The 16,447-nt window shown below is 36.4% G+C and overlaps 1 protein-coding gene across 2 annotated transcripts in view; it reads left to right on the top strand.

Annotated features, from left to right (window-relative positions):
* The window catches only part of Slc25a24 (solute carrier family 25 member 24), a 48,229-nt gene that overhangs the window by 22,773 nt on the left and 9,009 nt on the right, over window positions 1-16,447 (top strand). Inside the window, exons 4-8 of one of the 2 annotated variants that reach the window (XM_063255226.1) lie at window positions 1,781-1,892; window positions 3,922-4,080; window positions 6,276-6,422; window positions 13,306-13,413; window positions 14,844-15,011. In XM_063255226.1, coding sequence (XP_063111296.1) covers window positions 1,781-1,892; window positions 3,922-4,080; window positions 6,276-6,422; window positions 13,306-13,413; window positions 14,844-15,011 — 694 coding nt within the window. The remainder of the gene's footprint in view (window positions 1-1,780; window positions 1,893-3,921; window positions 4,081-6,275; window positions 6,423-13,305; window positions 13,414-14,843; window positions 15,012-16,447) is intronic. The other variant, XM_063255235.1, reaches the window with a different exon arrangement.

Below are 16,447 nucleotides of genomic sequence, written 5' to 3'. Positions count from 1 at the left end.
TTGGGTTAGATAATTAAAAGAGAAAATATCGATAAGAATACAGCTATAAATATTGCACTAATGATATAAACGTAAGTAATGACCAGGATTCTGATACAGATATAGAATGTTAATACTATGTAATTTATATATGCAGATTGAAGTATAAAATAATACTTAGGAAACACAGTAATAAATAACTTAAGATTTCATTTTATGTACTGCTATTTTCGTACATAGTTTCCACACAAATTGTAGTGTAAAATTGAAAGAGGCCAAAATTTATTTTTTCAGAGATATCAATTAATTCAACAAATAAATGAATATGTCTGTTGGCTTATGATGTGGTTATAGTGTAGTGAAAAAGATAGTCAAAATTCTGGCACAATTCTTTGTTGCTCTCAGGAAAAAAGCAGCCACCACAAATGGCTGTATTGTCAAAAGCTTGTAAATCAAACAAGAAAATTTTGATCAATATTTAAGATTATAATTTTAATTTTAAAGTTGAAAATGAAGTAGCAGGATTTCTTGTCTAGTTGATCTATTTGTGACAGTGGGTTATTGAGGTCCCTCATTATAATAGTAGTAGTGCTTATTTGATTTTTTCATGTCCATTAATATTTGTTTTGTATAGTTGGGTGCAACTGGCATTTGGGACATATCTAAGTATAATTGTTATCTCATCCTCTTGGATTGTTCCCTTTATAAGGATGTAGTGACCTGCTTTATCTCTATTAGTCAATCTTGGGTTGAATCCACTCTATCTGCAAATAGAATAGCAACCCCTGCTTTTTTCTGGGTTCATGCCACATGCAGTATTATTTTCCATCCTTTGACTTTCAGTCTGTGAACTTTTTTTGAATTAAATATGTTTCTTGTATGCAGCATGTTGTTGGATCTTGCTTCTTGATCCATTCTGTCAATTTGTTTCTTTTGATTGGTCAATTGAGACCATTAACATTGATGGTTATAACTGATTTGTATTGTTATATTGTTTTCCTGCTTGTTGGTTCCCTTTTTTCCCCCTCTGTTTATTTGCTTGCCATGCCTGGTGAATTCATTCTGTTGGGCTTCATGGTATGATAATTCTTGTTATCTTTTTCTAGAATACCCTTCATAACAATATGGAGTATTAGTTTTGTGGTTCTGTCACAGCCTACCAGTGACAGTAAAGACTCACCTTGAAGGGGACTTATTTTCTTTTTGTTTTTTTTTTCTCCTCTGATATTCTCTCTTTTTGTGTGTTTTGTTTGTTTGTTTGTTTGTTGTTTGCCCTTTCTCAGCTGCTCACCACTCTGCTATTTTCCTGGATGTCTGAGGTAGCAGGATTTCTTAAAACTCAAAAGGCCCATGCATAAAGAATTTGCTTTTTGTGCAATAATTACTAATTTTCTTAACTTAGAATTGGAGAAGGAAACTGAGCATATTTCAAAATCACATCCAAATGTTATAGCTGACCATTAAGAAATTATCTTCCTGAATGAGGGTAGGAAAAAAATGATTATATATTCATTGAATACTACTTCCTAATGTCTTGTTGTTCATTTTATATTTTACAAGTGATTGACTTAGAGTTTGACAGAGCATTGAATGTAGTTTTTAGTGGGTGCCATGTAATTTTTGGGTCCATTTATCATCTAGGGTGTTATAATTATCCAAGAAGACTATAAATGCCAGCTGTTATTTCTATTTTCTATGGTCATTAATAGGATTTAAATTATATAAGACTATTAAATTGGAAAAGAATCACCAGTAAGGCAATTTTATTTATCAGTTTTTTTTTCACTTGTTTTTAAAACAGCATTGATGCTGATGGGACAATGACAGTGGACTGGAATGAATGGCGGGACTACTTCTTGTTTAATCCTGTTACGGATATTGAGGAAATTATCCGTTTCTGGAAACATTCTACCGTAAGTGTGCTTTGCTTTTTGGAGCTGTGAGCTGTAGGCATAATTGTTATGCAGAAACACTGTGTGACATTAATGGGACAGGGTGTCCAAGTCCCAGTAGAGTCCTTAACTTGTAGGGTCCTGTTTATACTGTTAGGCATAGGTTTATAGAATATTTTAAAACCCCCAACACTGCGTAAACATAGCTATTCTCAAAACTTGGAAGAAGTACAGCCTTGATGAATAAGCTCTCCAGATTTTATTGGCACTTAAATGTCTTATCAAACGGAAATCTAAAAGCCATTGGCTTTTATTTTTTATAGATATGTATTGCTCAAATGGTCTCAAAACATCATGGTTGGTATAGATTTATTTCCTTGGCCATTCATGGTAAAGCTAACGATCTCTTCTGAAACTGGCTTGTTAAATTGACTAGATTTATCTCTGGGATAAGGCATATAAAATAATTGTTGAAGGCTACAGAATTCTCTTGGCTCATTGCTGATTTGTAATTCATATTATAAATTCTGTACAACTTTCAAATTTTGATTAAGTTCACTAATGTTCTACTAAAATATATTTGTGTAAATTAACTTCATTTGTGTAATCTCCCAAAATCATTGGGAGCTCTCTGAAGGAATTTTTTTCATAATAGGTTTGTCTTCATGGATTTTAATAAATTAAATATACATTAAATGAAGCCTAGAATTCAGTTTGCCACTAGTAACAATGTCCAAGCTTAAAGAGAACATTATAAAATGGTCATTTTAATCTATGAGTATAAAATAATATTAGATTGGTAGTTCCCAGGTAAATTTTATACTTAGTGATATTTTACACAATTTTACTTAGTAGTTGACCAGGTAAATTTTATACTTATGTGATTCTTATGTTCATGGTTTTTATTTTATTTTGGGGGTAGTTGGTAACAAGATTATAATCCTATATCCATTTTATTGATAGTAAAATTAAAGGAAAGAGAGGATTACTATGAAAGCATAGTATAGCTCTTTACTGTTCTACTTTTGCCTATAAAATCTTTGATGATAAAAAGAATTTTTTAAAAAAAATTTTCTTGTAATGCTGGGCTCAAACCCAGAGCTTTAGGAGAATATTAGACAAATGTTGTATCACTGAGCTACCGTCTCAATCTCCAAATAATATCAATAGTAAAACTGTAAAACTAATGTCATTTTAGAACTTTGATTTTCTCAAATTATATTTGCGTCTATAGTAATGTTTAGAATGAATTGAAAGAGTGATCACTTCATGCAATACTCCTTGTTAGCTACTTTTATAAAGAATCTATTGCATGTTTTAAATGACATTATATTTATAAAAAATTATCTTAGCCAGTCAGTATAAAAGATGAGTGGGGGCACTTTCTTATATATAGTTTTTAAAAATTTCTTTCTTATATATTTAAAGCATGTATCATTTGTATAAAGTATAATGTGGATATAATTTTAGATAGGGTATCTTTGAAGAATTACAAGCTAATTTCTTGACAGATGTCATCAGTAGCATTGTGAAAGTGGATATAATGGAAAGGAATTTATACTATTATAAACTATGCTTTCATTATTACTTAGACCAACAAGAGAAATATCACTCAATCTATAAAAAAAGAGAGTTTTATTTACTGGTTTTATAAATTTATTATTGTCAATTTTAATTTCTTATGAACTGATACTGGATTATGTTTCATATGAACAGACTATTTATAATCATCTGTGTGCTCAAATTGGTTCATTATAAATACAGAAGAATAAAGTTGATTTTTTTTTTCCTTTTTTCTTTTGTCTTTTTGAGACAGGGTCTCACTTTGCAATTTAGGCTGGCCTTGAGCTCACTTTGTAGCCCAGGTTGGTCTTGAACTTGTAACGATCCTCCTGCCTCAGCCTCCTGAGTGCTGGTATTACAGGGTGTGTCACCCCACCTGGCTAAGTTGATTGTAACTTAAATAACATGATTCTTCTCTAAAACAAAACAAAAAAACTTTATCTATTTTTAATTGAAGCAATGTGATGATATTTTTCCACTTTAACAGGGAATTGACATAGGGGATAGCTTAACTATTCCAGATGAATTCACAGAAGATGAGAAGAAGTCTGGACAGTGGTGGAGGCAGCTTTTGGCGGGCGGTATTGCTGGTGCTGTCTCACGAACAAGTACTGCTCCTTTGGATCGCCTGAAAGTCATGATGCAGGTAAGCCTTGCAGTCTGTGTCTGGGTTTCACTTAAAATTCTAGAATACTGAGACGTGGTTCATTCAAACAGAAGTTTTAAATTCTCAGTAATAGTTTTTCATATATACATAGATTTTAAATTTTGAGTTCATTGCTATTAAGTGTTCAGTTGAATCGTCAGTTGTTGGTACATGTATGTAATAAATTTTAATTTTTGGCATTCTATGACTTTTTTATTTCTGGTACTGGAAATTCAACCTAGAGCCTTTGCACCAAGCACATGTATCCCCAGCCCTTTCTTTCGTTTTTTGTTTTGAGGTAGGGTCTTATTGCACCCTAACTTGCTATCTTTCTGCCTCAGCCTCTGTATCAATTAGGGGTCACTAGAGAATATATATATGTATGAATTTACACATAGATAGATAGACAGATAGATTTTCAAGGTAGGCTTGTAATGGCTGCCCAAATGTCCTTCTATGACATTTTGTCGGGTAGCTGCAGTGTCCCAGTGAAAAGTCCTGGAGCTCCCGCTGGAGCTGGGTGCCAGACCATACTGGCAGGCTGAAGAATCTGCCTTACACAGCTACAGGGTCTGTGCTGGAGGCCTGAAGGAACTGAGAAGGATCCAAAGCTGTGGTGAGGACTGCAGGCTGGGCTTCCTCTGAGGAAACAAAAGCGGGGCCGACTTCCTTCTTACTCCTCTTCTGTTTCATTCAGGCTACAAGCCTGTTGGTTGGCCTCACACACACCCAGAGGGAGTCTTCCCTTTTCAGTACCAGACACACCCAGAACTGTGCCCAGCTACGCTGCTGGTTGTTTGTTTCTACAGAGTTGACACCACAGTGAACTCTCATAGCCTCCCACACTGCTGGGGCTACAGGTGCACAAAACCATGTTCAGTTGACTATTGAAATATTTAATGAAAGGAAGTCTGTGGTCATCACTGTATTTCCCATCTTTTTCATGTACTTTATTAAAAGTGGGGTATTTTGAAATCTAGAATCTTGGGATAAGGATGGAAGTTTACCAGTTATTCTAAAGTTAAGATTAGCAGGAAAAAGACCTGTATTTATAACCTGACTTTGCTATTTACTTGCAGTGTGTGTTTGGGCAGAACAGAGTGAAAAGAAGGAGATAAAGAGCCTATGATTCTTATACTGTATTAAACCTGTGAGGTTCAATTTTTCTTCTTTGTGAAATAGGAATAAGAATACCAGACAAGGGTGACTGTAAAAGTTAAACATTGAAAGTCTGAAAAAATATTGGACCAGTAGAACATAATAGTTGTTTAAAAATATTTTTAAAAGTTGTATCTGTTAAACCTAGGTTAACACTTTTCATATTTGCTCTTAGATCTTTCTACAGAATAGTATCTGACAATATTTTAAACTATCTATCCAAATTTTGCAATTTATTTGGGGACAAAGATAGTGCTTAAAGAAAAAGGGCAGGAATTGTTTATATTGTTTTTCTGTAGGAACAATAGCAAATTGACTTTAAGAGCTTGAATAAACATTCATTTTTTCCTTCATATTTTATTATGAAGCTAATTTATTTGAAATAAAATGGAGTTTTTTTCAAGACTTTAGTTTCTGCAAATTTGAGGGGTTCCCAAAATCACTTTTGGGTTTGAGGCTGCTGGAATTCAAAGAACTCACTTGCAGAATGTGTACTCATGATTTATTAACGATGAAGATTAAAGTCAGCCAAATAAAGGAAGTACAAAGGGCAGGGTGAAGGGAAACTCGCAATGCAGAGCTTCCCTGTGCTCTTCCTGCGGAATCTGCACGTGTTACTTTCTGGCAATGTGTGTGTGGCAGGAAGACAGTACTGCAGCCATCAGGAGATGTTTCAGTTGGTATTCCATGGCCTGATCTACAATTTGGTTCATGTTCTTTTATGAATATTGCTTATAATCATTTTAATTTTGATCAAGTCTTCCCTGACTGCTTTCCCATGCTGAAGACACTAACTGTTCTTAGTTTTAGAAGCAGCCACAGACCTCTGTCTCAAAGAGAAAGGAATAAAGAAAGGTGCCAATAATCCCACCCATCATTACACATTTCCTCAAACTGTATTTTGTTTTATTCCTCAAACTGTATTTTATTTTTAAATGTCTATTTTGGCAGTTATAAGCAGTGCAGTTGTGTGATTATTTGAGAAATAATGTCAACAAGGCCAGCCGTATTTTATATCATTTTGCTTTTATTTTTAGGTTCACGGTTCAAAATCAATGAACATATTTGGTGGCTTTCGGCAGATGGTTAAAGAAGGAGGTATCCGTTCCCTTTGGAGAGGAAATGGAACAAATGTCATTAAAATTGCTCCTGAGACAGCTGTTAAGTTCTGGGCATATGAACAGGTAATAATTATCATCTGTGTAAATGATTAACAAAGAGGAGTTAGTAATACGATTCAATAAAGATTAGCACACAATGCTTTTGGGATTTTTGTTTTAGTGCAGGATAATTGTTCACATTCTCTCCGTGAGGAGTTTCTCATGGGAGATTTTGCTAGATAAACTCAGCAGTTCCCGGTGGCTAAATTCTGGGATTCCCAACTTTATAATATTATTTATAAAGACAGACTTCTTTGTTCTTTGCTAAGGAGTTCTTAAAGGAAAGGTATGATTTTAGCCTATGTTGGAGTCTTAGTAGATGCAGGGTACTAACATAAGTTTTACGAAAGGCTTCTTATCTAATGTCTGGGAGGAAAACTGTTGAAGTGAAGACCTTTGCTAACGCTGACATTGCTCTAAGTGCTCTAAGTGCAGCTGAATTGCTGTGAAGGCTCCATAAAGGCAGGTGCTTGGCTTGGCTTCTCTGTGCCCTCTAGCAAGTAGGCAGAGCTTGTGTTGGATTCTACTGAGTACTGAATCGGTCACTGCAAATGATGCATCAGAGTCTGAATCAGCTTCTCTGCTGACTTCTACTTACTTAGACTCTTTATTGTTTCAGCCTAACCTGTTGGTGAGAGGAAATACCTCCCACAGGGTTACGTTTTCCAGCTTCTTCTTTTCAAGGTCATTTGCAGAACTGTCTATTTGAACATCTACAAAATCATTTTCCTGTCATTTATTTCATCATTGTTTACCATGGGTTATAAAGGAATTAAAATTTAACTCTGCCCCATATTTTTTGTTATATTTTAAATAGACTTGAGATTATTCTGGAGAATGTTTTGTTACTGAATAACAGAACATTCTTGGAGAGATTACTGGATCTAGTGGTATCCATTTCTTGTCTTAGGGAAAAGAGAATCCAAGAAGAAAAGCGAAGAATATCTATCTTCTAGGACTTTACTTAGAATGTAGCTTTGGGGAAGACATTATCCTTAAGTGAATGTAAGCATTCAAATCATGGCCTTTAAGAGATGGTATTCTAGATATTCTTAGATTTTTCTATCTTTTAAAATAGAAAAGCCAGAACCTAAAATGGTTAATTATTAGAAGTTAATGCCATTATTCCCAGAAGAACTGAAAGCATCATACCACAGTGATATATGTGCACCCATGTTTATAGCAGCACAATTTGTAATAGCCAGATCTTGGAAACAACCTAAGTGTCCATCGACTGAAGAATGGATAAAAAAGTTGTGGTATTTTTATACAATGGAGTACTACTCAGCTATAAAGAATGACCGCATTGAGACATTTATAAATAAATGGACGCAGCTTGACACCATACTCATAAGTGAAATAAATCAAACTCACATGTATAAATACTGAATAGTTTCCCTAGTGTAAGAAATGATAAGAATACATAGAAGTATGTGGTAATCATGATTCCCAATCATATTGGTTTGAAGCCATATAATGTTTTCACTCATTAACCGCAATGGTTTTAACCTGGGTTGTTTGATTTTAGTATCTATGATAGCACAAATAGCTATTTTGAAGAAAGCAACACAACATAAAAGCTAGTGCTGATTTAATATCATCTTGTTTTGAAGTCTCATCAAGCTGTAGTACATCTGTTTCCACTGGTTTTAACATGTTGTATCTTACTATATTTTACTATATGCTATAGTATAAACAAAACTCTTTATAGGCAAAGAGATAATATAGAAACCATTGTTCGTTTTCTATTAGCAGGTTCTAAATACCCTGTAATTCTTGCATTCTTTTGAAAGGCTTCACACTGTCTAGATATGCTTGGTATTATAGCATGCAAAGTTACACTCAAATAATTTAAGGAAAGAGGCACTATGGTGACTACTATTATGTTAGATTATCTGGTGGTGAAACACAATGATGCTTGAATTACTTGGTTCTGCCCTGCATTGTTCTACTACAATGTCCTCTCTTATCTCAATCCCCCCCCCCCTTTTTAAATGAATCTATTTTCTCTCATTTTTTTTTAATTAAGGGAAAACTAAATTAAAAATAACGGGACATATTATAGTAACTTTTTTGTTGTCCTATTAACCTGACTTGAACCCCAGTAGTGCTCTCCCCATCTTGTTCTGTCTGATTATTACATATTCTATTTTGTTTGATAGTATCAAGTTTGAAGGTATAGGCAATCACTTTGAAGGCAATAAGGTATACTATGATGCCCAATATGGATTGACTATTATCCTTTTTTTGAAGTCCTGTACGGTCCTCAGTGTAGGTTTTATTGGTTTTGTTCTGTACTGTTTTGATCAATTCTATTATACCTGATGATACAGACAACTCAATTTAAAAATAGCAAGAGGCACAATGGTAACCACTTTTGATCACCTGGTATTCTATTTTTGCATCACGTGCTATGCTCACCCTTCTGTTCTAACTGACTCTGTTTTGTTTAGTCACATTTGGTTTTATTCTCTTCAAAAAAGTAATAAGAACCATGAAAGTAATAAACCCTAAAAGCCTAATTGTTACTGTAAAAAAGAGAGGAAAATAAGGTGGACTAAGGGATATAACCGCAGGTATGTTTGAGTGTGTAGGATGGAAAACCATATAACTGAGCTTTTGTTGGATCATTGAACGGAACTGTCTCCAATTTCACTGTATATGTCCACTTTATATGCTTTAATTTAGTGATATGGACAACTGTTTCTGGGAAGATAATATGTAACCTATTAACTGGTGATTTTGTACTGTATATATTTTTTTCTAGAAATACTTATTATTTGTACCCTTTTACTGCATTGTTTTTTTATGTCCTTTCTTTTTTCTTCTTCTCTCTTTAAATAAAAAAAAAGAAGACGTTAATGCCATTATTTCAATATGCAGGAAGTTTGGCGTATTTGCAAGTCCACAGTTACTCTATGTGCATTATACTTTATGCCAGATTCTCACTCTGGATACCACTCACAGGCACCCTTTATTTCCATCCATTCAAGCTGAGTTCTTGTTGTAGCATTCTGATTTTTTTTTTTGAGATAGGGTCTTGCTTTGTAGTCTTGGCTAGCTTTGAACTAGCCCTCAGGCTGGTCTCAAACTTTTGGCAATCCTTGTACCTCAGATGGGATTATAGCTGCAGCATTCTGATTTCTACATGACAACTCCACTTAGACATCAAGAGAAAGCTATTTATGCAGTGAGGTAAAGTATTCTTGTGGTTTCTGGGGCCTAGGATGCCACTCCATTTTCTCGCTGTCTGCCAAAGCCCTATTCATTCCAGCAACTTCCCGTGAGAAGCATTTCCCAGCCCAAATTAGTGTCTCCCCTGCCCAGTCTCTTTAACCTGCTAAATCGCAGGATATCTAGTTTTCCACTGGATCATGAAAACTCTTTAGTTACTTCAGGGTAAATATAATGTCATAGATATTTTCAAATTTCCCAGAATGCCTAGAAATCTCACTTCTCAGTTCAGGTAAGTTCTGTTCACCTAGTAACTAGAAGCTTAGAAAAAGAAGAGCATTTTTACCCTGGTCTATAGTGCTGTCAAATGCATTATCAGTTTGAGATAACGCTGTGTTCTGTTTGGGTTGTCATCATGATAGCAGTGGCACTGTATCACTGACAGGTAGCAGTGAAGTATGTTGTTCACATGGTATCAGCTGCCGCCTGCAGACTGACTGCCCTCCGTTCTAACATCTTCTCTTTACTCAGTCGTCCACTCGTGTGCTCTGTATCCCTGCATCTCTGCTTGACATCCCAGGGGTACCTCAACTCAACATGCCCACAGTGCCGTAGTCCTTTCTGTCCTATGTTCCACACTGCCACCCTTCCCTGTTTCTGCAGCACACATCCACCATTTCTCTTTCTCCATGTCACATGTGGTTAATATTCCTTATGACTTTATTCAAAATCTGTTTCCTCCAAGAAACAGTCTGCATTATTATAGTTCTCTTTGTTTCCTTCTGTTACATTTCTTTCACATTGAATTCTGATTATTTCAGTGCTTAGTCTGTCTCCTTTGTGAGACACTAAGTTTCCTTAGGCAATAGGTTTTTATTTCCAGAACCTTGCTCTGTGCCAGTCAGTCCTTACTGAATGAATGAGGGAACTGTTAGACGTGGAATTTGAGTTGAAGCTGACGGGGGCAGGGCCCCTTAAGAAGGGAAAGATATTTCAAGCGTGGATAGACACGTAGACACAAGAAAACATTATTTACTGGGGGAACGGAAGGTGGTTCCTTCTGCCTCTAGGACAGCGGAGTATACTTCGGGACATATAATGAGGAATGATGGTTGGACAGATAGACAGGAACCAAAGATGAAGGATTTCATCAGGAATATGGTGGGACTGTTGAGGTCTTCTATGCAGAGAGGTGAAATGGGTGCGGTTACACTGAAGGAAGATCATTTTGGGGGAAAGATTGACAAAAATATTGGAGGAGAGTGACGCTGGACTGGAGGCAGGGGGATTATCAGAAGGGAACATTTCAGTAAGAAATGATGAACACTAGTATAAGGTGATGGTTGTATGGATTGGAGAAGAAAATAAATTTTAAAAAATAGAAAATGCAATCAGAATTCACTGACTGCTTGGATAAGGAGGTAAAAAAGAGAGTTCCTAATTTGAGAGACTGTCTATATAAAGAATAGTAATGTCAGGTTCCATTCATGACATGCTGAGTCTGAGACCTCCGGGACATGTGTGTGGGGGTGGGAGGGACTGTCCAGTAGGCAAGTGGATGGCTCATCTAGAAGATAGGAGGCAGCTCTTTCATAGAAAGGTTGTTACTAACTTGAGTCATTGGATTGGACAGGCTCACTAAATAAGAGCATATTAAATGAGAAGTATTTTGGAAATAAGCCTCAAGGGAGGAGTAGGAAAAACTTGGAAAGGAGACTGAGAAGAAATAGCCAGAGGGAGAGGAGGAAATCCAGAGTAATGAGCTAGAAGTTAGTGGAAGGAAAAGATGTCATATATGGTACACAGTGGTGAATACAGGAAGAGTGTCGAGGATTTATCAACCCAGAGATATGGAAAGAGACACACACACACACACAGAGAGAGAGAGAGAGAGAGAGAGAGAGAGAGAGAGAGAGAGAGAGAAATACACCTTTCTAGATTACACCCCTAGTGATCCATCTCAAACCAAATCCTTCCTTCTAACAGCAAATCATCTATAGTGTCTCCATAATCAAATCATCTCCAAAAAGCCCTACTTCTGAGCTCGTGAGCCTTCTGGAGGGCATTCTAGGTCTAAATCACTAAGCGAGTTACCATTCCTGAGAAGGAGGAAGAAAGTGGTATTGGTAGCTGGAGAGAATGAACAAGGTATTCTTACAAATGTGAGAAAGAACTGAAGTTGACAAGGCTCGGAGAGCCAGTTAAATCCCCTTTAGGAGAGTCAGATTCTGTGGCCTTGGTAAACACTTAAAGTTTCAAGATGGGGCCAAATCTTTGTGACATGTTGGCATGGGTTGCGTTTAGATGTCCCCGCAATGACTCATATGGTCATAGGTCGGGGGGCTGTATCTACAGTGTGTGAAGCTGGAATTGTCTAATGGTGCAATGCTGGGGATCAAGGGCGCTAAGATTAAGAGTGTGAGTGCCACCCACTATCAGTACCCTAGATAAAGTATAAGGATAGAAAGAGCTGTGGTTGGCCCTGGTTGCTTTGGTACCTTCTGCCTGCCATGAACTCTTTCTCCTCTATGATGCCTGTCTGCCATTCAACCTGCCTTGGAGCCAGCTGATTATCGACATCCCTTTATCATATTCCCTTCTGATAAATATTCCTTTCTGTAGGTTTCACTACAAACTGAGAGCTAAATAAACTTTTCCTCCTTTGATTCTGGGAGTCAAATATGTTGTCTCAGAGTAAGAAAAGTAACTAAAACGTGTTAAGTGTCTAGTACCTACCTTATCTTTTATACGGGAAAATATCTAAAAATTATGAAAACTTTATTTTCTGTAAGCCTGGAAAAGAATGCTATCATTGATTTAACAAAAGGGTGAAGATCAAGTCTGTGGCATATCTGTGTTCTGTGGAAATCTTAATTGAAAATCATTGTCAAGTAAACTGAATGAATATTAGCATGTCAGGCTTGCTTTTCTCCTAGGCATGTTACTAAGAAGCAGGAGGGAGCTGCAGGATAATCAGATCATATCCAGAGCCTATTAAACTATCCAGCCTTCTTACCACTGGGATAAAATACCTGACATAGACAATGGAGAAAAGGTTTATTGTGGTGTCAGAAAGTTCAGTCCACAGTTGGCTGGTTCAGAGGCAGAAATGACATGGCAGAGGAAGGCTGCTCAAGCCAGGGGAGCCCAAACATTGAAAGAGTAAGGTGGGAGAGGGCAAGAAAGGAGGAGCAGGAGGAAAAGGAGAAAAGGAAGAGGAAGAAGAAAAGAGAGAGGAAGAACTCTGCCCTGCAGTATCACACTTAGTCTCATAGTACCTCCTAATATCACAGTTAACTAGGAGTCAGATTACACCCCTGGTGTAATTTTTTGAGGGACCTTTGGTGGATATTTTAGATCTAATTTGGTATTGCCATGGTTAGCTTGGGCTACCGTAACAAAATACCACTGACTGTGTGGTTTAAACAATAAAACTGTATTTTTCATGTTGTGGAGGTTGAAGTCCAAGATAAAGGGACCAGCCAATTTGGTTTCTAGTGAGGATTCCTTGCTATCTGCTTAGGTGATCTTTTCTTGGTGCATGTGTGAGTGGAAACTCTTGTAACGGTGATAATACTGAGACCTCCCCTCTTACGACTTCATTTAACCCTAAGTACTTCTGAAAGCCCTGTCTCTTAATACCACACGTTAGGGTTCAGTGTATGAATTTTGAGTGTAATACAGTTTAGTCTATAGCAGGTGTTAATATGCATTTAAAAATTTATTCGTACAGTACAAGAAGTTGCTTACTGAGGAAGGACAAAAGATAGGAACCTTTGAGAGATTTATTTCTGGTTCCATGGCTGGAGCAACTGCACAGACTTTTATTTATCCCATGGAGGTAAGTGCCATTGTGAAGTGTGACTCCTTATTGGTGTTTGCATCAGCTAGCTACTGTTGTGTTGTAAGTTATCCCAAAATGAACAGTTTAAAATGACAAGCATTTATTATTTCACTGTTTCTATGGACCAGGAATTTGGGAGCAACTCGCCTCAGTTCTTCTGGCTGTAGGTTTTTCAGAGCCTTACTATTGAGGTGCCAGCCAGGGCTGCACTGACCTTAGGCTCAGCTGGGAGGGTCTACTTCCATGCTCACCCGTGTGGATGTTGCATGGCTCACGGGCTGTTGGCTGCGAGTGTTGGTTCCTTGTTATGTGGCCTTTCTGTAGGCTTCACAACATGGTATCTGGTTTACAGGGTTGTGTGTGTGTGTGTGTGTGTGTGTGTGTGTGTGTGTGTGTGTGAGAGAGAGAGAGAAAGGAGGAGAGAGCATGAGAGAGAGAGAGAGTTTGTAAGAGTGAGCTTTCAAGGTGGAAACTTCTGTCACTTGTCACTTCTGCTGTGTTTCACTGATCACATAGAGCAAGTCTGCTAGAGTGCAGAAGGGGACCACACACAGCTGTGCATACTTGGAGACAAAGTTTGTGTTGGGAGCTGCCTTAGAGGCTGGCTGCCTTAGTATTGATGAGAATTATAACTCAATTCTTCTCCAAAGAGTTTATGTACCATGAATTTAATAATAGAACTTCAGGATTTGATGATAGGAAGATAATCCTAACTAGACAACTTTATGTAGCATAAGAGTTGGCAGGTCATACACCTGCGGATGGTTTAGAACAGCCTTAAGCTAAGAATGGGTTTTACATTTTTAAGAGGTAGATAAGTTCAAAGCAAAAAAAAAGTGGATGAATATGCAATAGGCACCTGCTATTTTAGGCCTATGAAGTCTGAAATATTTACTATCTCTGGCCTTTATGGAACACATTTGCCAACTTCTACTTTAGAGCAAAAACAGTACTGTACCCCTGAATATTATTATTGATATAACAAGGACTTTTTAATAATTAAGACCTAACCAAGATAAATACCTGTTCATCCTCTTAAATTCTCTCTCTCAATTATAGCATCACTTTCCTACCTCCAACATCTTATGCTTCAAGCTAGAAAGACTAGAGTTACCCTTTACATGAGCACTCCCCTTGGGACCTTTCACATCAAATGGTTTTATTTTGATATCAGTAGGTTATCTTTTCTCCATTTCCTCTGTCACTTCTCTCAGACAGATCTGCTTTGTAATAAATGTGTTTTCCTGATTCTGGCCTTAGCCCCTCAATAGAAGTAATAAAAAAGGGAAATCATATAATCAAACAATCATTTGAGTGACAAGACGTGCTAGGTATTTTTTTTTTCTCCAAAAAATTGCTTCTTTTGAATTTTATGATGCTAGAGTTAATATGAGTCATAATATTTTGTTAAATTCTTTCATATCTAGGTTTTGAAAACCAGGCTGGCTGTAGGCAAAACTGGCCAATATTCTGGAATGTATGATTGTGCCAAGAAGATTTTGAAGCATGAAGGCTTGGGAGCTTTTTACAAAGGTTATGTTCCCAATTTATTAGGTATCATACCTTACGCGGGCATAGATCTTGCTGTGTATGAGGTGAGTTTATAGCATTGGTTTGAACCTACAAATATAGTTATATAGCTAGTATTGCTAGAATTTGATTATATATAGAGAAGTAGATATAGAACATAGTTTATGACCAGACTCTGCCAGAATGTTTTCTTTGATATTTCTTTTCAAGTACCTGGTGATGTAAGATCACATATAGATGGAACTAATTTGTATTAGATTCCTTGTGAATTATTTTATTTAATGAAGAAAGTGGATTCAAATTCAGATAGTTCTTTTTAGCTCAGAAGATGGTATGATGGATGAGAGAGGCACAAATAAGTAAAAAAGTTACATTTTATTTGATTTCTTAAACTACGATGTTGACAAAACCAACTGACTAGAAGGATTGATCTCTTGTATCAAAGAGGCAAAACTCAGAATACAAACCTTGGATCAACCTTAACACATAAATCATTTCATAATATATCTGACAAACATTTATTGAGTAGACACCGTGTGCAATCAGCTGGGTTTGATAGTACAGGTTTTAGCGCCTGCCTGTGAGAAACTGCAGATCTACTGGAGAGAGAGACAAGGCAACAACTAAAGCACAGTGTGGGTGGGTGTGCTTTGATAGATGGAAGTCAGGGCTGCGTTTGGAAAGGATCAAGTCTGTTGCTGAGTGGGGAGGGTGAGTAGGATATATACGGTGTTAGAGAACGGATTGTTGATGTTTTGTTCAGTGTTTTCTCTGTGTTGTTTGTGCCTCTTCTTTCTTCTGCTTTATTCTTTTGTGTAGTGTTGCTTTTTTTTCTTCTAGTGACATATTTTTTATTCCCTTTTCATTTCCTTTTGTGTATGTCCTGTAAATATTGCCTCTGTGGTCACTATTGCAATTATATAAATGTTTGTGTTATAACAATCTATTGTAAACTGATTACAACTTTAACTTCAATTGTATATAAACTCCATTCTTTTTTTTTTTTTTCCTTTTTTTTAAAATTTTATTTAAGGAGAAAAGAAAAAAAAAGCAGAGAAAGGGTACAAGTTATACAGATTTGCAGAAAAAAAAATGAACAGTAGGAAATTACTAGTTAATGGATTACATATTGTCATCTTAGAAATAATTGTTCAAGTCACAAAATTAAAGCTTGTAAAGTGGACATTCCATCAATGATACTGCAAACAGTTCTGTTCAATGATCCAATAAAACTCTGTAATATCATTTTCTATCTTATACACTTAAATATAAATGCAGTTATATAGTTTAGAGCACTTTCTTTTCCTCTCTTTTGTACAATGACTATTACACATTTTGGGTTTCATTGCTCTCACGGTTCTTATTACTTTTTTGGAAGAGAGTAAAACCAAATGTGACATAACAGAACAGAATCGGTCAAGTCAAAAGGGTGGACATAATAGATAATGTGAAAACATAATACAAGGTGATCAACAATGGTTACCATAATGCCTCCCTCTAT

The sequence above is a fragment of the Cavia porcellus genome, unplaced genomic scaffold (genome assembly GCF_034190915.1).
Source record: "Cavia porcellus strain 051 isolate PalLab524CR breed Dunkin Hartley unplaced genomic scaffold, mCavPor4.1 scaffold_1, whole genome shotgun sequence".
Taxonomy (NCBI): domain Eukaryota; kingdom Metazoa; phylum Chordata; class Mammalia; order Rodentia; family Caviidae; genus Cavia; species Cavia porcellus.
The sequence above is the reverse complement of the archived record's forward strand: the minus strand, read 5'-3'. Positions and strand labels throughout refer to the sequence as shown.